Genomic DNA, 22,361 nt, shown 5'->3' on the forward strand with positions numbered 1-22,361 from the left:
TGGTATATGTAAACAATGGAGAGACATCTTGCTTTTGAGAAGACTGACAAAATAAGACTCCACAGAAACTGATCTCAAGAGACTGCAATTGTTAGCTCACATTTTAAAGAAGTACCGGTAGACAGCTTCGCTGTCTGGAGAGTCTTACTGTATATAGGGAAATATTTGCCAAATTCCAATTATCTCTTTTTAAACACAACTTTGTCTGTGAATTCAAGATGGGGCAAAACTGTTTGCAAGTGAAGAAGGGGTGGAAATAACACGGGGCAAAAATAACCCTGTATACAGTAACAATATTTGCAAGATGGATGCTGAAATTGATCCTTTTTTTTCATTCAAGTTTTTGGAGAAGATCTTAGAAACTGTACCCTAGCTGAATCAAAATTGCATGGATGTTACATTTTGAGATGCTAGCTGTGAAGCTTTAGGTCGACAGTTCTGAAACTAACCAAAGACCAGTCATGCTGTTGATGATGTACATAAAGTAAGAGTGCATGGTTTGCATTTCAAACTTGCTATGACAAATCTCGGATAAATACATGTATTGATATTTATGATAAAGAAGCTCAACTGTACATGAAATTGTTACAATGCATCGGGAATACTGGGCTGCGGTTTCAATTTTTCAATTGCCCTGACTGCTAGATTAGATATCTAGGTAGTACATGTAGTAGTGTATTGAACCTAGCATATCATTCAAGATTATAGAGGCTATGTAGAGCTAGGTAACTGCACAGGCACCTAAGGTTATACATTTTTCTCACAATAAAAAATATCCCCTCTATTTAATGAAGGTATATTATGAGAAAAATATATTATATCATGTGCCCGTGAGTAACTTCTATGATCTTGAATGCAGCCTGGGAAGATAAAGGGGCATAGTAATGACTTCAGCTAAAATTTTCAATTTTACTTCAATGCTAACAATGCTTCATGAAGTAATATCTAATGGACACCAAAATTTTAATGTCAGTTATAAAAGCAAGATGCAGAGCTCCCAATTCTTCGAAACTAAGAAGTGCAACATTGTTTGCATTTTACAACTTTATTGCATAGAAGTACCGGTACAATCTGTAAGAAATATTTTACAAAACAATTCAGAGCAAGAGTGGATATTGATACACTTCCCATGACTAGTTGATAAGTTGTATACTGAATGCATTGTTTTTATGTATGTTAGGATAACATGTAATAAAAAAAATTAAATTAACAAAAATAGATTGTAAAATATACATGTATTTACATTATAATTATCACGTCCTTTTTTTTTTCAAATTTCAATGTGAAAGGAAAACAAATATTATGATTCTAATGATTTTTTTTTTAGATTAAATGGAAATTGCATAACAGCAATGAAATAATAAGAACTGGTACTTCATATTTATAAAAAAAAATCTCACATTAACAAGTTTTCATCATACACATTTTTTCATATTAATTAATAGGTTTTAATTTTTTTACTGGGAAAAGAAAGGGGTCTTGGTTGGTTTTTTTTTGCAAACTCTTTTTCAATAAATCTAAACCAGATATTGTTGTCCTAATAAATATTATGGATTTAAAATGTTTTAATAATTGACCAAGGAGAAAGAGGAAGTAAAATAAGGATTTAAATACAGTATATAGTTCATTTTAAAGTGGATTGAGGAAATAGTTCAGTATGAATGTAGATAACAGGAAATAGCGTTAGGATTTGCTGCTCATTTTCTCTTTCCGATCAAATCGAAACTTTAATCACTAATTCAAATTGCTAGATGTCACTCTTGATTATTAAGTATCTTTTTAAAATGGCATCAATGGAATGTGGTTTAAATAGATAGTCTCATATTCGTAACATGTTAGAAATCGGAAAACCATAAAATGTGTTTAAAAATTCCTTTCATTTCAAACAATATTCATTTTGCACTTGGCTTGGTTATTTTTTATTTCGGAAGTTTAAGAACAATTGTTATTTAAAGCCTAAAGTGATTAAAACAATACATAGACTGAGATTCACCTAAAAGAACATTCACTTTTGACAAACTTACAAACCTAAAAATAAGTTTGACTCACAATTGCATACATTGAAACTTAGTAACAGAAATAAATATATTAATATTTCAGAGGAAAAAACGCATATAAATTCCACAAAGAGTAAACAAAGAGGTATAGCACCTTTTTTAATAGGAACTTGAACAGGAGGTATATTTTTTTTTATCAATCTGATTGAAATCAGATCCCCTCAATCCGTTCCTTTATATTTCATGAAATTGATATATCTGTCCAAATACCATACAATTTTTAAAACCTTCCTTATTTGGGGGAATTGAACCAGTGACCTCAAATCAAAAACACATCTACGCTACCACTTGGCCATGCATAAATTGTCTTCATAGTACGATATACATATTTAAGAAAGCTATACCTCTCTGAGAAAAAATATTTTCACAATTAAAGATAAAACTGCAAACACATACTATTATATAAAGCAGTTTTGTTTTCATTTCACTGAATACATGATGTTCATCTTGTGAAAACAAGAATTTTATACACCTTTTTACATTGAATAAAAGGTAAATGCCTCTGTGTTATAAATAGCACACTCAGTGCATAGTGCTGTCAAAGTTCTGAAATGGTCAACCTAAGGTAAATGTTGCGCAATTATAAATGGACCGAGAAAACCAGCGGATCAAAATGAAATCCACCATATTGACATGGTTGAGTGAGTCTAATCGGAGTCCTCCTCATCTCCATAATCATTTGAATAACTGTTCCTTGGCGCAACTGTAACAAAAAGGTTCACATTTTATTTAAATACCAAAAGTAAGGAAGGTCTGAAAAAGCAATTATCTACAACATCAATTTGCCAGGGCTTTTTTAGTACATTAATACCAGTACAAGATGGCAAATAAACTTTTCATTTTCTAAATGGTATATGGATTTTCATCAAACATTTATGATGCGGACAGTTAAACTGAACTGCATGCAAAATGAATTTTTCAGTCAAACATTAGCCAATGGGATGAACTGTGTTACCTGCTTGTTTGATCAGGGCTGCACACTCTGGATCCTTCGTTAGCTCCAGTGGCAACCTGCCTTCATTATTCTTAATATCCACTCGAGCACCTTGAAACAAAAAACATAAACACTTAAAATATGGTGGGGAAGGCATAAGGAGGCGTAATAGTTCCTGTCACAAGCACCAGTGCCCATACAGTACATCTATATTTGATTTAAAAAGATGGATTAAATACAAGCAATAGCAGTTAGCTGGTGGGACAAAAAAATTGGTAAGAGTATCAACTGAAAATATTTTTTAAAGAAGTAAAAGTTTAACATAAAAACTGACACATTGGGAATAAATACCTTTCTGAATTAACAGTTTGACTGCCTCTGCATGGTTCTTCCAGGCTGCTGAATGTAATGGGGTGTCTCCTAATTTATTCTGTCAACAAAAGCAAAAACAGTCAATTGATTGGAACTCCTATGAGAGTAATCTTGTTCTATAAGAAATATTCACAATGTTTACATCCTAGATGTAGAAAATACATTTACTAACATTTGAACAAGAGGTGTACTTAACATTTTAAATCTGATACTCCATGTTTCTATATTACTGTTCCTGGCATGGTCATTAAATGAAGTGGAAAAGACAGATGTGTTCAGTTATAGAGGAGAGTGAACATCTGGCTGTATTACATAGCGCATTATCTAATACTTCATATAACTTAATAGATACTATGATGACACTTAAATTGTACCAGAAATCCTTCATTAAATAAAAACACCAATTAATTTTTACAAATTACATGCACATGCATAATGTGCTGCATGGATTTGAGATCAGGACACATACCTGAATGTTGACCTGACAGTTTGAGCATACCTGAACGTTGACCTGACAGTTTGTACATACCTGAACGTTGAACTGACAGTTTGAACATACCTGAATGTTGACCTGACAGTTTGAACATACCTGAACATTGACCTGACAGTGTGAACATACCTGAACGTTGACCTGACAGTTTGAACATACCTGAACATTGACCTGACAGTGTGAACATACCTGAACGTTGAACTGACAGTTTGAGCATACCTGAATGTTGACCTGACAGTTTGAACACACCTGAACATTGACCTGACAGTGTGAACATACCTGAACGTTGACCTGACAGTTTGAACATACCTGAACATTGACCTGACAGTGTGAACATACCTGAACGTTGAACTGACAGTTTGAGCATACCTGAATGTTGACCTGACAGTTTGAACACACCTGAACATTGACCTGACAGTGTGAACATACCTGAACATTGAACTGACAGTTTGAGCATATCTGAATGTTGACCTGACAGTTTGAACATACCTGAACGTTGACCTGACAGTTTGAACATACCTGAATGTTGACCTGACAGTTTGAACATACCTGAACGTTGACCTGACAGTGTGAACATACCTGAACGTTGACCTGACAGTTTGAACATACCTGAACGTTGACCTGACAGTTTGAACATACCTGAACGTTGACCTGACAGTTTGAGCCGAGTAATAACTGGATACAGTCTAAGTGTCCCCCATGTGCTGCCCAGTGTAGAGGAGTGGATCCAGCTTTATCTAAGCCATTGACAGACACCTGCATTCAATGGGGGAAAAACCCAATTTAATGGAGACAATGTCTCAATTTCTCTGATTTTTTTCTTGAATATTGGTTATTGAACTATCATAACCAAAACTCCGATCTCTTCTGGCTACCAGATCTTTGGCTTGTTTGATAGTAACAACCTTTAAAAGTTCTCTCTCTCTCTCTCTCTCTCTCTCTCTCTCTCTCTCTCTCTCTCTCTCTCTCTCTCTCTCTCTCTCTCTCTCAATACAGTTTAAACAATTATAAATGAAGACCTCAAAATCTCAATCATATGGAAAAATCTTTTTCCTATCACTCATATTGTAAAAAATTTTCATAATATATTGATAATAATAAAATTAAAGCTTCTCTGTTAAATAGAAATAAAATTCATGTCCTTAAGGCTTAATTGTTCTACCAGTATTGTGTTCAAATAGTAATAGGAAAAAAAACCATGAAATCATTTCACTATTTCGCTGACTTGAAGAATAATTAAACCACTTACATTGTTTGATATGCATTCCCTCATAAATGTGATGTTTCCACGTTTTGAAGCTTCGTGAAGTGGGTAGTCAATAGCCTCTGTATTTTGGTCAACTACAAGTTTTCACAAAAATTATCGGCAAAATAGAAACATTTGCATTATATTGATCATATAACCACAACTTGAAGGACATATGAATCTTCTACATGTGTACTAAATAATTGAGGAAATAACAACTCCACTTAGTGTTGGAGAATTGTACATTCATTTACATTGTATTCTGCTTTTAGAAACACTTAAAATTTCTTCAGTATATATCTCTAATTGTTCCTAGGTTGCTTGGTACAAATGAAAATTTAAACATTGCATAATTATTGTATACTGTGGAATCATTAGATTTCGTGGGGGCTCAATTTTCGTGGAATTCGTGGATACCTAACATCCTCCATGAATTAATAAATGAGGGTAATAAAGTCATATTTCCTTTGTATGTTTTAGAGAATACACGAAATTACGTCCCCACGAACCTGTAAAATTTAAGCAATCCACGAAAATTGGCCCCCATTAATTTTAATGATTCCACAGTAATTATGCCATATCAGTGATATTCAAAATACAGATAAAAAGTGGATCTCTATGTTATTGTAACCACTATATGGTATCAACTGGTTATATAGGTTAGGCTGCATGGTTTTACTTAATTTCTACCTATTTCTCAAAATGAATTTAAACAATACAGAATGAAGTACATGTAAACCATTATCAATCAACTTATTAGCTGAAAGGGAATAAAAGTCAAATCCACCCCCAACCCCTTGTTTAAAATTTGCTTGTAAGTGCAACAAGCTGATGCATCACTAGCTGTAACTACATATTAATCCTGCTAGTGATATAGCAATTAATTCCACATTTAAACCTCTTAGATAAACAGTAATACATTTTCACATCTGCTGGAAAAGTTTCTCAACACAAGCTATTCACCATCATCAGAATTTTGTGGTTTTCATTCTTGTGGACTTTGATGATGCTATACGAATATTTTACACCTGAATATTCATAAGAATTTGTAGTTCTTCTGCTCACCGTAATTACTGGGGATAAGTCCCGTGTTGTTTCCACACTTTGCTTTCCACCAATCAGTGTTACTCATATCAAGAATGTAAAGTGTGTCACCCTCATCGAAGGACAGCTCATCGCCCTAAAATGACATATTAATTACCATGATTACCATGCATGTAATCAAATGACATAAGAAGACCACATTGACTCAACTGGACATTGCTAATCTGAGGTCATTTCTCTTTTCAATATTGACTCCATCGCTTTAGTCAATAAAATTGTAATATGAATTTATAATATTTATTTATAATCTTACGATTTTTTTTTTAAATTACACAATTACTATACACACCTGTTGAGCCTCATAGCGATACAGAGCTCTTACTACTCTGACGTGTCCTGCATAAAACAAAAAACAAAAAAAATTACAAATTACATATCATAAGTGCATGAATGACTATGTAAATAGGAGCATAATGTGGCAAAATCATGCAAAATTTTTATGAAAAAATCCTCTACTGGGCTCTATATTGAATAGTGGACATGCAGACATGCAGGCATGTAACCTTCAATAGAGACTCGTCATTCATGAAGAGATATTTATTTTAATTTCCTTTAGATATCGTGAAATGTAATGCGATTTGTCAATTAGGGCAATCAAATGTATTGTTTTCAATGAGGTATGACAAGATGCCCAACCGCTCCCAACACAGAAGTTAGCATTGATTAACACTGTTGACAACCTGTCAAAGTTCAACGACTGAAGAGTTTATCTGAATTTACCTGGCTTTGGAACAGGTGGAGGAGGTCTGCAAGGCCGGACTGTAGACGTCATATCGTAGGCACGACGGAAAAGAAAAATCTATTTGAGTTATGATAGGGAAGACTCTGAAGAGGAAGTAATTCCAAATTTTTATTATTTACATGCAAATCGGAATGCCGAGCCCGATATAAAAAATTCTCATTTGATAGATTTCCGTTTCTTTTCCTTACCCGCTAATATTAGCCAATCTAATAAAATGAAAGCTACACAATAAAAAAGTAATAACACTGACATTGAGCGTGAAGACAGGTCCATGAATCAAAGGAATTTGGAGACGTATTCTAGATATATATATTCTACAAGAACCGTTCACGGCACAGGCACCTGACGTTATATATTATTTTTTATTAGGCTGAGAAAAATATATAACGTCAGGTGCCCGTGGAACCGTTTTGACCTTTGACTAGTCCATACTAATTAATGAACTTAATTGACCCTTCAGTCAAATCGACCCAACTCCTGACTTTTGACATTTTATATATATTCAACTTAATCCGGTACTCGGTCTGTCATAAAAATGATAAAAGTGGCGTGAGATTAATTATATTCGCGGTGCATTAACTTTCGCGGGTAGAAATTGTTCAACTGACAAATCTCAATTTATCCTTATCGAATTGTGAAACTTGATGTTTAATCAATCAATATTCATGAAAACGGATATACAAATCAATTAATGTCCCTACGAATTTACATGATTCCGAAGTAAATGGCTGCGTGGACATATGATATAATCTTATATCTGTAAATATACGGAGTCTCGGTTATATGGCAACCAATGCATAAGTTAAAGTAATGGAATGAATTATCAACAGATCAATCGATAGATCGATTTATTTATTGCGCCATTGATTGAACAGCTTTTAAATGTTATGATGCCCACGTATTGTTGTCTCTGATGACAGAATTTATCATCGTCTAAAACCAGGTTAAACTACCTTAATTCAGACCATATATTGACTGGCGACAGCCCGACAAAACAAAGTCCCTAACAATGGGGGTCTGTCAAATGAGACAAAGGCACGTGACATTTGGAAGAATTTTGATATTTTGTCTAAGAGTTGAGTCCCCGACCATCTACACACGGTTAAGGAGTAAATCGAGATCAGTTTGGCCGAGAAATTCTTATGGGACCAAGAACTGAAGAATTAAGTGTTCTCTGAAAAATCTTAACAAATGTAATATATACGATTAAGATATAACGAATGATGTCTTATGTCTATATCGTCGAACTATTTTAATTAGACCAAACGAAATAGGAGTTACCTCTCCTATACTTTCACCAATAGTAAATTTTGCTCACGTGTGATTTTTTTTCTTCAAAGAATGCTGTCATTATAGGTTTTTTTATTTGAAAGATCAATTTCATTTCAATAGATAAATAATTTTAAAAATATTTTGTTTGATCCCATTCCGTTTCAAGCTACATGTATATAATTTCGTTCAATTTAACATTTCTATTTCACACAAAGATCTCTCTAATACGTGCTTAAACAGTTAACGATACCGTAAACTTTTTTATAAGTTGAAATGATTGGCGATGGGGGTGGGGGTTGATTCTAGCATGCCTTATATATTAAGCTAGTGCATATAGAAATTCATCTAAAACTGTTCTGTTCCTTAAAATTAATATAGGATCTCTCTGATTTGCGATAGTGTATGATTTTTTTTCCAGCGAGTTAATTTGGTGTTTTAGACTATCCTCGAGCTACATGTATTTAAAATTTGTACAGAAAGTTTTGGATCATTAGAATCCAGGCACGTAGCATCGGGGGGGGGGGGGGGGGGGGGGGGCAGGGGGGCAGGGGGGCTGGCCCAGCCACCCCTTTTTTTGCGAAGCAAAGATTTTTCTTAAAAATGAATTCACATGGATTTGCCCCTCCCCCCCCCCCTACCCGCACACACACTTTTATGGGACCATGTAAAAAATTGAATTGAAAATAAGTGAAAAAAAATAATAAAAAATCTGTGAAAGCGGAGTTAAGGGTATACTACCCCCCCCCCCCCCCCCCCGGATTAGGATTTAAAGAAATTTGGAAAGTATAACGTTTTTTCTTTCTTTTTTTTCTTGTCAAGATACGTGCCGAATCTACGTTAAAGTCAATATTGCAATTTCTTTAAAATATAATGACATTGAACATTTTTAACGTTGAAACAGAATGTTACAACTATACTGTGACTTTAATGTTTCTTGCAAAAAAGTAAAGATTGATTAAAATGAACAAAGAAAAATATAACATAAGTGATTTATTCAATCAATACATAAATGGCAAGTTTGACGTACATGTACGTGTAAACGCATCAAGAGACACGCCTTAATTAATAAAGGCAAGACCTAGCTATAAACACTAAAACGTGATTGTTCCAAAAAGTTTAGATTTCATGGCTGCTTATAGAAATTCGACCACGCATTCGTAGAATGTCTCACGTGACTACGACTTGCTCCTCTGCAAGTGGCGGGAGACTGTCTTTTGAGATAAGTTTCTTGGTAGACTGTTCTGTTGGTTTTGATTCCTTGCTGATGCTCGGCAATGGGTGATAAATGGAAGCGATTGATTTTCTTGATTTCGATCTGTAGAAACTCGGTCGTTTTTCTCCTAGACCGCTTGTTGTGTGTCGTCTGCGACGCACGGTGACGCTGGTGACGTAATCCATGTCATCCACGTTTATCACGGCCAAAACAGAAGGACCGAGATGGCGAATCTCGCATCCCTGGTCGTCGTATTCGACCTCATCTGGTACATCAGACATAGAAATCTTAGAATTTTGTCTTTTTGATTTCAGAAACTGCTCAACGGCATGCGAATATCGAAAACATTCCGTCACTTCTTTGCGATTTTTCTTGATCAATTCTTGTCTCTGTTTTTCAATAAGCGCAGCTCGCTTCTGGGCTTCCATCTGCAGTTTCTGCAGTGCAATCATTCTTGCGTGAGGGTTGTTGCGGGCTGTTTCTGGTTCCTGCACATGAATGTCTTCCATGCTTCCTTTGCTATATTTTTTGCCGACTTTGGATTTTTTGCGTACTGATCGTCTTGGAGTGCTGCCATGATCACCAGAAACGGTTGATGATGATTCCTCCTTATTTGTATTTTCCGATTCTACTGGAAGATCAGGAAACGGAGTAATTCGAACAGAGCTTTTACGCAGAAAAACTCTGTCCTGTAACTCGGGTAGAGAAAAGTTTGATTTTTCAGCAAATTCATTTGGATCTTCGGACATCTTCTGAAGCTCAACGATATTTGGCGGAGAGATCGTAGCCAATCTCCGTTCTCTTTTCTTCCCATCTTCCTCCTGTTTATCATTGTCTACAGTGTCTTTCTCGAGTGAAACCCGAGATTTTCTTTTCCCTTTTACCGGCGAAAGTCTTCGACCAATGTATTTCGAAAAAGAGTTATAAGACGCGGCACTGGAATTGGACGATGAAAACGAAAATGTGCTTACATCAGAAACGGACCTCGAATCTCTCGAAGAGGTAGAAGTCTTTCTCATTGCAGGCACCGAGAGTCGGCTTGCGTTGATTTCTCGCATTCTCTGCGTGAGAGCCAATAAGGACTGTTCAAGTTCACGTCGGTTTCCACTCATGATTCTGAAATTCTGTTTCTCACTCGTTTTCAGAGCAGTAATAAGAACACCAAAATGTTTCTTCACGCTCGTATTTTTTGCGAGAGTCAGGTTTTTGGTTTCACTGTGAAGTCCAAGATGTCCAATATTGTTTGTGTTGTGTGTCCATATCGTATTACGATGAAGTTTGAGAGCCATTGTTAATAAGAATGGTTTGCCGTCCACTTCGACTGTTTGTTGTAAACTGTTCTTGTGTTGACGTTGTCACTGTTGATAAAAAGGATAAAAAGTTGAAAAATTAACGGCATAATAATTCTGATAAGATCGTAAACAATGGCCGTGGATGGAAGCCGCCTAAGAGGAGACGGATCTGCCTTAATACTTTAAACATTGAAAGTAAGATAAATGAAGGGTAAGACACAGCGAGATACCAACATATTGAACGAAAAACAGAGAGCGGATTAAACGTAGACTAGATTCCGTCAGGTTTTCCAAACAATGTTGAGATTGTTGAATGGTACCGCTGATCTTTCACGCACTTCGTGCAAACAACGTCTCGTGTGACTTAGAACGTGAATTTGCTATATGCCAAGTTTCATTGATTTCAATTTAAAAAAAGTGACCGAGTAACACAAATAATGAAAAAATAGGTGATGGAATATGTTTACTTACCAGAATTGGTCGCTATAATGAACTGGATTTTCTTTCTGAAATTAAGAAATATACGAATATAATATAAAGCTTATTTAGCGAATGTGCAGAAAAGTCTACTCAAAGGTTAATATTCTCTAATGATAAGTTTGCAAATGACGAGCAACAATTTCCCCTTTATATAGGCACTGAGATGGTTACGGCAGGAGGCATAATTTCAGATTGGTTATTAAGGTCCATAACTATTATTCCCTATGAGAAAATTTCCATCAAGGTTAAATGCTGTAAAGCTTTTATAAATGCACTTTTCATGAAAAATAATCTGAATCAAATTAAGCGAATCTACGTTCAATTTACTCAATTTTATGGCACTTCAAAGAAATTTCGGGTTTAAAAACGAACATATTATTAACGGTAGTCAATTAAATCTTGATCGAACTTTGCACTGAACATGCGATTTTGTACCTTTTATCCCTCTATAAAATTCCCGAACCCTAGGTATTCTTGATATTGTTAGAAATGATTTTTAAATCAAAACTCCATACACATGTATGAATGAAACGGTCAGCACGAGACTCGCAGACGGAATGATTCTGGTTTTTAAGTTATTTAAATTAAATATAGTCTGTTGATTTAAATTTAGAATCGGAAGTGTTTTGTGGTGTTGGTTTGTTTCACGGTTACGGGACGGTCCTTAAAATGATTTAAATACAAGGTCAAGTTCCCAAGTCTTTGATATCGCCGTTCTGAACCCACATGTATACATGATTCCGAAATCAATTTTACAATCTGAAGAGGCATTTCATTCCTGACGTCAATTATTGAACCCTTAAAGAAACATTTAGATGACTCGATGCCGTTTTTAAGTTCGGACTGCTTTACCATGATAGTCTTAATTACAATAAGGAACCCCTTCATGAACAAATGTAACAAAGATTTCGTGATTGTTCAAACACAGGTTATTTGACCTGTCAACCCAATCTCAAGTATCTATTTATCGATAAGTGTTTTTGTTTAATGAACTTTTGGGTTCTAATATCGTTAGTATATACATATCGCTTCTCTCGCAGTATGACGTCATTGAGGTTCTGGTTTTTTTTCTTGCACTGAACACTGAATAAACTTTGTTTTAATGAACCGAGAAAACGAACTAACGAACAATAGGGTTTGTTTTCTTATACTAAGTATTTAGATGTTAACTTTTTCCGACAAAGCATGAAAATAACACATCTGACTTTAAACATTGGATTGATTAAATTTTGAAATGGCAATACTGTTTTGTCGGGGTTTTTGTACTTTTAGAACAGCTCTTCAAAATAACAAAGAGGGGTTGATAAAACAAAATTAGCTATTACTTAATGTTACAGTTCTTTACAGAAACATAAATGATTACAAAAAACACTCGTCCATATATCATCAAGAAACTTATCATTATGTCGATGTAGCAGAATGTACGTTTGGCATTGTCCAAAGTTTATCTATCTCATAAGTCAAACTTCAACATGGGGAGATTGATAATACAACTCTCTCTCTCTCTCTCTCTCTCTCTCTCTCTCTCTCTCTCTCTCATAAGTCAAACTTCAACATGGGGAGATTGATAATACAACACTCTCTCTCTCTCTCTCTCTCTCTCTCTCTCTCTCTCTCTCTCTCTCTCTCTCTCTCTCTCTCTCTCTCTCTCTCTCTCTCTCTCTCTCATAAGTCAAACTTCAACATGGGGAGATTGATAATACAACTCTCTCTCTCTCTCTCTCATAAGTCAAAAAACTTCAACATGGGGAGATTGTTAATACAACTCTCTCTCTCTCTCTCTCTCTCTCTCTCTCTCTCTCTCTCTCTCTCTCTTAAAAGAATATGCAAAGTCATTAACAATACGGAGGAAGGGTGTTTAATTTGGGACAAATTCCTTAATTACACGAATAGTGGCATCAGTGTAAGAGATACTCGCAAAATTTTTTTTAATTATTTTGTAATGAAGAGTTAGACATTTTACCGAAATAAATAGTCATTCGAATAATAGAGAGATTTACCTCAGCGTGTTTTATGACGTATGGAAATGAAATTTGATATGCAATATCCAAGTAATTTATGGATAGTTATGAAAAATTAAATGACAGCTCAAAAGACTTAAAATTAATTTCTTTTTCACGTTGAAAAAGGTTGAGATAAGCATAGAGAAGTAATTTTGGAAACCAGTTTGAAATATAACTATATGTATGTCTCGTTGCGAGTATTTGAGTAACTCCTTAGCTAGTGGCTACTGTATCATTAGCGTTCAAGGTTGCTGCTTTCCTTTGGGGACAATCTTGATAATAAGCTATACACGTCAAGAGTGAGCAATCCAACACACTATCGCGCGCACTCCCATAAACGTAGGAACCCATAATGTTGAGTCATGAAAAACCAATGCAATTAACTCATTGTGTGAAGAAATTCCTATCAAATACCCCTTTTCTATCCGACAATGCTAGGCCTTTTCTTTATGGAATAGCAGTGATCGCTGCATGAAGAGATGGGTGGGGTCATTTTATTATAGTGAAGACGGGTGGACATGCCACTTGATTAAAGTTTTGTTGTCGATGCCCTTTTTTTCAAAGTTGTTATAACTTTTATTTATTTTCTCCAATTATGCTATTAAGGCACATGTACGCACAGTAGTATCATTTCGGGGTTGGGGGTTGGGGGGGGGGGGGGGCAAAGCTCGACAGACAGTAAAGGAAGGGAATAATGACTTACTTCGCCTAAGCTTAATTACAGGATGGGGTGTTGCATTGGGAGGAACAGAAGGTGTTTATTCAGCTATATCAACTTGCTATTACCTTCATAAAAGTTGTGATTTAAAAAGGGGGACACTTGACAAGAAATTTCTATATGAAATCATTATTTTAAAAGGGTACTGCTAGAAAACGTGACAACCCTTCTCTGCGATCTACTGGATACATCTATATGTTACAAAATCTATACTTAGTTTTACAAAAAAAAATTAAACGAATTTTACGAGATCCTATTTTTTCTCATTTCTTTTTGCATTATTTTCGTACTCGTCAATGTCAAACATGGCAGTAAACTTCCATACAACTAATAAAAAGCCAATAAAGCGTTTCCAAGATGCACCACGCTGATTCAAAATGGCATTTAAAATGGGATATGATAGAGAAATCGATGATATAACGTCCCCGATTTCTATTAATTTACATTATTTTTGAATTTATACGTTAAACCTTCTTGGGCCCATTTTCTTCTTGGCATTCGAAGAAGCTTTAAAGAGTATAGATTATACGAAACCAACTGATAAAATTGCAGTGTTATCCGTTTCCAATTAAAACTGCAAGAAAAAGGAGTAATTAAATCATGAGAGCATAACGAGGCTATTATTACAAATTTAACATTATCAAGATTCGTATTTTTAACTGGTATTTTGTTGTATTGAAATCAAGTAACGGCTTGAGAAATCATCCCTATTAAAAATATATCTAAACTTATCTAAGTTGAAAAGAGAGTACAATATACAAGTACATATAGTACTGAGAATGTTATCTAATAACATAATATTTTCAAATGAGAGAGAGAGAGAGAGAGAGAGAGAGAGAGAGATCGAGATCTAAATATCGATTCTTTACGTAACCCTTGATTTTAAATACACTTATCTATAAATTTCATAGCTGGTCATGACTTAAAATATACAAGAGCACGTGTACTTTACTTATCCGGGATTAAAAATACACATGGTCTCACTTTCCATTCCTTAAAAAGGTTAAAAATCATGACTGTGCGATTGAAGTTATTTTAAAAATCCATTTATTTTCTCTAAGACTTCTTAATTCCAAGACGAGATTGTATCAACCTATATTAAAAAAGATCGACGCAATACTAGTGATTCCCGTGGATACAATATTATTTAAAACTTTAAACATGTATCCATCTGATGATTTCGTATAAGCAGAATTTTTTACCCTTCGTGTTAAGATATATTTACATTCAACAACTTAAAAGAATGATCATATGATGAGTGGAAAAGAAAACAAATGTCATGTCTACTTGTGCACGATTTTGGACTATTGGCATGAAAATTTTCTACATTCTATCACTTCGAAATGTTTGTATTCCAAAACAAAACTAAAGACTACTTATATGATAAGGGCCGGTGTGTTTAAGTCGAATTTAGTAAAAAAAAAAAAAAAAAAAAAAGGTGCACTCTTTTATGACTAAAGTAGGATGACCCTGGGAGAATTTCGGTCTACTTTATAAATAAAAACTTTTTCATCTTAATATTAATCTGTAATTATAGAAGCACGCGTCCAATGGGTATTCATTAATCTAAAATAAAAAAAGATAAGAAAAAAAGAGAGAAAAAGATGAGAAATGACTTTAATTTGAATCAGTGCGATAGCAGTTAAGATCTGAAAATGAGATAATTTGTAGGAATAACATATATTTTTTGACAAAATGATGCTTCTATGAATAACTAAATTTGCATGATCCTATGATAATTTTACCCAGCTGTATTTTCCAAGAATATAAATTAAAAAAAAAACATTTATGGAAAACGAAATAATTTCTTCAACTTTTTTTTTTTTTTATCAATTTAGGTCCCTTCTTTAAAAGGCGATAGCGGATGTGTGGGTGGTTGAATTGTTCCCTCACCCTTTGTCCGTATGTCTGTCCCCCAACATTAGGATTGAGAAGGTGAACATATGGGTCATTAAATTACAAATTATATAAAATAAAATTTATATCGAAGCCGGCGTTTTCTTTAATCAATATCTCATTCAAGCTAAAAGAAGATGAAATCAAAGACAAAAATTATCAACGGATTTGCAACCGAGATAATATCTTTTATAACCATTTTTGTTTAACCCTATGACAAATTGTTTATTTCAAAATATGCACGAGAACTTAATGATTCATAGAACGAGCGTCTTTTTTCATGATTATAAAAAGAAAATCAATGCTGTATATTTGTATTTGTTAAGTATTTGACTTTCGAAAATAATAAGAAAAGATTATTTCATTTGAAAAGGAAGATAGAAAAAAAGAAATTGTAATTCAGAATTAAAGACTAATTACAAACCGTATTATCTCCCCTTTTTATCGGTCACGCTGTACTAAAGCTGCAAAAATTTAAAAATTTTGTATTCCACGAATCGGTCGTGATTTTGATAAAACTTTAAAATGCAAATTTTAGTCTAACGCTCGGCGATTTAATGTTTTAATCATTAAAATCATCTTATATGATAGGGGGAAGTAAATTGTTAGTAAGAATTCTTTTTAATTTATTACGTAAAGTAATTCATACAATACATATGGGCCTCATACATTAAAAAGTACGTAAAATTATATTTAAAAAAAACTAATACATTTTACCTTTAGTTTTAGCCATACACTCAGTATGTTTTAATTCATTTTTAACACTTTGCACGCCAAATTCGAATAAGAAAAAATAGCTACTTGTTTTATTCATAAACGAACATCAAAACGATTAAAATTTTCCAACTAAAAGAATCTCCACAAATATGTCAGAATTTCATTCATAATAACTTTAATAAGTGAACTTACGAAATCGCCATTGTCTTTCGTTGTTCCTGATATCCTCTCTCGCCTACGCTTTACATAACAGCCTGGGAATATTTTCAAGAGCTATCAACAACCTAGTGCAGATTTATCTCATTATATCGTCAGCTATTCAACTTCCGAATGGCATTGTCATAATTGTCTCCAATTATCAGATTAAAAGTAACTTTGTTATGCAAAAGACTAAAAAAGATTGTTTAAAAAAAAAGAAGAATTTAAATTGTGTTTTAGAATATAACGACAAGACTAGTCCATAAATTAGGTACAGGGGCAAGACTCGGCAAACAATGGCCTCCATATATTATCACTGAAAAAATTGTATTGTTATCACCTGAGGTGTCTCTATGCCCCCCATTTAAAGCTGCTTCGGGTTCTTCCTAAGTAAATTGTTCGATAGATTCAATAAATGCAGAAACGGGTGATTTCTATCTGTTATTTGTTTGTGTTGGGTAGATAAAGTTTAAAGATCCTTTAAAATGGTAACCCTTCAACACATGAAAGATTTTTCGACGATTCCTCATTCGAAGACAGGACCCTGGGACTACTTTGTCAAAGGGGATATTTATAGGCGTTAAACAAAGAAGAGGGTGTGTGCGTATGGAGATGTTGTTTGACATTTACCAAATGAATTTTTTATTCCCACTTTTTGGGGAGCATAAACAGCCCATATCACCAAGAAACAATCCAGTGTTTGTGTCGAAGGAATTTATGCGAAACAAATATTTATTTCGTTTACAAGTATTGCCACAAAACTACAAAATGCTGGGGTCACCTACAACTCCTGGTCTGTAAGACCTGCTTTTAGCTATATACTTGTAGTCTGTCATCAAGACTTGCCACAAATAACTCCAAAAAATTGGTTGGCGTTCCTAGGGTTTTAAGACCGTGTAGGAGAGAGAGAGAGAGAGAGAGAGAGAGAGAGAGAGAGAGAGAGAGAGAGAAAGAGAGAGAGAGAGAGAGAAAGAGAGAGAGTTCCTTCATAATTTGTCCTCTAATATGTTTATATACTATTACTTGACAATTACAAACGTTGGATTTACCAAAATTTGGTCATGTTTTTCAATCAAGCATTTTTCGGATAAACGTATTACCATTAAATCATCTAGAGTATACGTATACCACGTTAATTTTTTTTTTATAGCTAACACACTACAGACACTGTTTTGAATTTAGTTTATCAATGAGTAGACTCTGAGTAAAACCATGAGAACAAAGTGTCCAGTCGAATGAAGTCTGACACGCACTTGTCTTTGATTGATACCAAGGACGCGGTGCCACCCCAAACCACAAATCTTGATCTATTAGCCCTTTTAAGATGGGCAGGTCAAAGTTTGAGTAAATAAACATATATGGCCCTGCTCTCATCTATCGGTGTTTAATTTTTGCTAATTACGCTGTTGATTGATGATCTTTCTCAGATGATCACACCAAGGTCTAGTTAACATGGGCTCTGTTTAGTGATACATCGCCCCCCTTTTTCACAAGGTAAAAAAATTCTGCGCAAGAAAAATGATGATTACAAAGCATATACATGTAGTACGAAAGCCTAGTTATAAGATCGATTTTAAAAAAGTAAAAAAAGTATTTTTCATAACTCGTTATTTCGAGTAAGTATCTTATCATAACGAGTTACAATTATGCGGTATCTTATTACATTTCGAGTTAGTATCTCGTTATAAAGAATTCATTTTCTCGTAATTTAACGGGATAATTATCTCATGATAACGAGATACAATATACTAACTTAATCCATCTGGTAGACTATTTGACTTGAAAGATAATTTGAATCCTTTTACTACGTTTCTTAATCAAATTTATAATATGGAGTAAGAATTACGTGTACATACAGAGCACCTTCTTGTCTTAGTGACGGGTGAAAGGAGAGGGAGAGTGGTTTAATAATCAGACTGCTTTCAGACATAATGTAGCGTATATTGATTCTGCAAGTATATATATTCATCTGCATTTTAAATAACTTTCAGTTTCTTTTGGTGTATAAGGTCATCTACTGCAATTTTATCTACCAGACAAAAGGGTTTCTGTGTATGATTTGTAAGCTTTGATAGACAGTTTTAATATTTTCGAGTAAAAAACTTTGTCTGATATTGGTACGCTCGGTTACTCAATTACAGGTTCATCGACCATCTTTTAAATTCCACCAAGTGACTGACTGAATTATTACTAAACTAAGGCCAAAATGTGTAATGTTCAAAACAGTTTTTTTTAATCCATCGACAATTGCGGTTCAAGGATTACTCGTAGTTCAAGGTGGACAACACAAGGAATTAACAAGAATCTTGAGCTGAATAAAATCCCCGCCGAAATGATATTCATAAGTGTGAGATGTCGAAAACACATAACTTTAATCCAGACCAAGTTCAAGGATCAAGGATTAAGATGAGAAAAACACAGGATAATCTCGTGTTTTGTTGATAATAGACAAAGTCATTAAAAGGTTGTACCCGAGCACAGATTTAAGCTAAGCAGATACAGTGGACTGAACTGGATCAAACCAGAACCAAGGTTCATAAACACTTTTACCATGAACTATTCCCCTGTACATTCTACATCCGTATTGATTTTTTGTATAATCAAACTAAAATTATTTTTTATTTTTTTCAAATAATTCAAATCTTTAAAAAAGAGATGACGATTATGCGGCATCCGTTGCAGTTATTCAAAGTTTAAACTTTCTATGAAAATTAGTTCGTTTCAAAAATTATTTGATACTTTTAACTTTCTATGAAAATTAGTTCGTTTCAAAAATTATTTGATACTTTTATAGCCAAATCAAAAATTAATTAAATCAAGCAGTTTTAATATAAGAATATGATCTTACATATTTAGAACATTTAATAATTCAATGAATACAGAACCATGCACAAAAATATAATGTTTTCACTTGGTTTAAATCTAACAAATGGATTCAAACCCTCAAGATTTTTTTGACTTGGCGCCGCACAACATACATATACGTATTCAAAAGGCATAGGGCTATGTCGTGAAAATGGAAAGCAATGCCTAGGTTAGTTTTGCCATGTGTACCTTACTAAGATAAAAGTTTTAACTCATTAAAAGACGTTATATTCGGGCATATAAATGGCAGGTCAAATACACAAAAATCGTCTGAGTATAGTTTGATTGTATTCTATTTTTTATCTGATTTGACTTTATTTTGTCTTGAACAAGTGTATAAATTAAAATATACCTGACTTCGGTATCAAATGCTGTTTGTTTACTTTTTTCTTCACACTGAATAATTTGCATTTAAATTATCATTTTACAAGAAAAACAAACCGAGAAATATTTATCAGTTCAAGCAGGGTTCGTCTTTAATCCAGTTCTACATACATGTAAACACTGTACCAGACCGTTGTTATCAAGGCTATAGTTAGCTATTTTGTTGTTGATAGTGACCACAAATTCTGTGAACAATATTTTAATCAAAATGAATTCCGTCATCAAAATAGAATCGCTCAGCTAGGTTCAAATTCAAGTGCAAATTCACATCTTGTTAGTTCATTATCATCCCTTATATACCAGTCTTGGTTGAACCTGGAATTAAATCTAACATGTTTACTTAAAAATCCATATTTTTTTTTATTTTTTCCTAAATAATGATAGTACAGTTCATTCTTTAATTTTTCCCTTTATCTTATGTACACAAAATTCCAAAAATATATCTCTCTGCAAGTCAATCATATTATATCCTATAGAAATATCTCGTACAAAGAGATTTCCACTACTTGACTTTGTATTGGGGAGGGTTTATATAGGCTTTGTCTGGTGCCTAATCCTTTTGAATTATCAATAAAATGAATCAAGGATATTTCGGTTACTACTACGTCCCTTTAATATTCATCTAAATATTACTACCATTTTCTTAGTAGTAATTTAATATACTTTGAGATTTTATTAAAATAGTGATGAAAGTGCATCCTATTTTTTACTTCTAAATGCAGTTAGTATCAAATGTTAGTAAACAAACAAGAGGCCCATGGGCCACATCGCTCACCTGAGGAACAATAGGTATGATAAAATCAGCTTAATGGAGTCATAATACAAACTATCTGGACAATGTACAATAATACATGTAGATCCCGTATAAATAAAATCCATTTCCCCCTGGATATTCTTATGTTTATAATCATTAGTCCCTTTTCTAACAGGACGATTTTATAGTCATATCATATGTTGAGTATTGCAGTTCTCAAAAAGATCCTTAACAATTGTTTATATATGGGATATAAACGTACATAAACTCTGAACCTTCTTGTGAGGCCAAAGAATTGTCCTGGGGCCAAAGTCTTAACAATTATAAAGAATCATCTGGCTGATTAGTTTCTGAGAAGAAGATTTTTAAAGATTTACCATATATATTCCTTTGTTAAACTTTGAACCCCCATTGTGGCCCCACCCTACCCCTGGGGATCATGATTTTCACAACTTTGAATTTACACTACCTGAGGACGCTTCCACACAAGTTTAAGCTTTCCTAGCTGATTAGTTTCTGAGAAGAAGATTTTTAAAGATTTACCATATATATTCCTATGTAAAACTTTGACCTTCCATTGTGGCCCCACCCTACCCCCGGGGGTCATGATTTTCACAACTATGAATCTACACTACCTGATGATGCTTCCACACAAGTGTCAGCTTTACTGGCTGATTAGTTTCTGAGAAAAAGATTTTTAAAGATTTACTCTATATATTCCTATGTAAAACTTCGATCCCCCATTGTGGCCCCACCCTACCCCCGGGGGTCATGATTTTCACAACTTTGAATCTACACTACCTGAGGATGCTTCCACACAAGTGTCAGCTTTCCTGGCTGATTAGTTTCTGAGAAGAAGATTTTTAAAGATTTACTCTATATATTCCTATGTAATAAAACTTCGACACCTCATTGTGGCCCCACCCTACCCCTGGGGATCATGAATTTCACAACTATGAATTTACACTACCTGAGGATGCTTCCACACAAGTTTCAGCTTTCCTGGCTGATTAGTTTCTGAAAGGAAGATTTTTAAAGATTTACTTTATATATTCCCATGTTAAACTTCGACACCCCATTGTGGCCCAACCCTACCCCGGGGGTCATGATTTTCACAACTGTGAATTTACACTACCTGAGGATGCTTCCACACAAGTTTCAGCTTTCCTGGTCTTATGGTTCATGAGAAGAAGATTTTTAAAGATTTACTCTATATATTCCTATGTTAAATTTGACCCCCAATTGTGGCCCCACCCTACCCCCGGGGGCATGATTTTCACAAATTAGAATTTACACTACCTGAGGATGCTTCCATACAAGTTTCAGCTTTCCTGGTCTTATGGTTCAGGAGAAGAAGATTTTTAAAGATTTACTCTATATATTCCTATGTAAAACTTTGACCCCCCATTGTGGCCCCACCCTACCCTCGAGGGTCATGATTTTCACAAATTAGAATTTACACTACCTGAGGATGCTTCCACACAAGTTTCAGCTTTCCTGGTCTTATGGTTCATGAGAAGAAGATTTTTAAAGATTTACCCTATATATTCCTATGTTAAATTTCGACCCCCCATTGTGGCCCCACCCTACCCTCGGGGGTCATGATTTTCACAAATTAGAATTT

At 34.3% G+C, this 22,361-nt stretch overlaps 2 protein-coding genes across 4 annotated transcripts; both read right to left on the reverse strand.

Moving 5' to 3' along the window:
• Positions 1-1,903: 1,903 nt before the first annotated feature.
• Positions 1,904-7,083, reverse strand: LOC105343261 (osteoclast-stimulating factor 1). Its single transcript, XM_011450559.4, has 8 exons — positions 6,924-7,083; positions 6,493-6,539; positions 6,165-6,279; positions 5,103-5,194; positions 4,493-4,609; positions 3,343-3,421; positions 3,013-3,102; positions 1,904-2,760 (listed from the first exon to the last, which is right to left on the reverse strand). Exons 1-8 carry the CDS (start codon positions 6,973-6,975, stop codon positions 2,705-2,707), a joined length of 648 nt encoding a protein of 215 aa, XP_011448861.1. The 5' UTR covers positions 6,976-7,083; the 3' UTR covers positions 1,904-2,704.
• A 2,109-nt stretch (positions 7,084-9,192) lies between these two features.
• LOC105343262 (hypothetical protein) lies at positions 9,193-17,266 on the reverse strand. 3 transcript variants are annotated; one of them, XM_066087255.1, is made up of 4 exons: positions 17,075-17,266; positions 16,729-16,820; positions 11,194-11,228; positions 9,193-10,788 (listed from the first exon to the last, which is right to left on the reverse strand). In XM_066087255.1, exon 4 carries the CDS (start codon positions 10,717-10,719, stop codon positions 9,385-9,387), a length of 1,335 nt encoding a protein of 444 aa, XP_065943327.1. In that variant the 5' UTR covers positions 10,720-10,788; positions 11,194-11,228; positions 16,729-16,820; positions 17,075-17,266; the 3' UTR covers positions 9,193-9,384. The 3 variants fall into 3 exon arrangements, with proteins under 3 accessions (XP_065943327.1, XP_011448862.3, XP_034325978.2); XM_011450560.4 differs by having other exon boundaries at positions 16,729-17,266; XM_034470087.2 differs by lacking the exons at positions 16,729-16,820; positions 17,075-17,266 and adding an exon at positions 11,638-12,145.
• Between the last annotated feature and the right edge of the window lie 5,095 nt (positions 17,267-22,361).

This window comes from Magallana gigas, chromosome 6, assembly GCF_963853765.1.
Source record: "Magallana gigas chromosome 6, xbMagGiga1.1, whole genome shotgun sequence".
In the NCBI taxonomy this organism is placed as follows: Eukaryota; Metazoa; Mollusca; class Bivalvia; order Ostreida; family Ostreidae; genus Magallana; species Magallana gigas.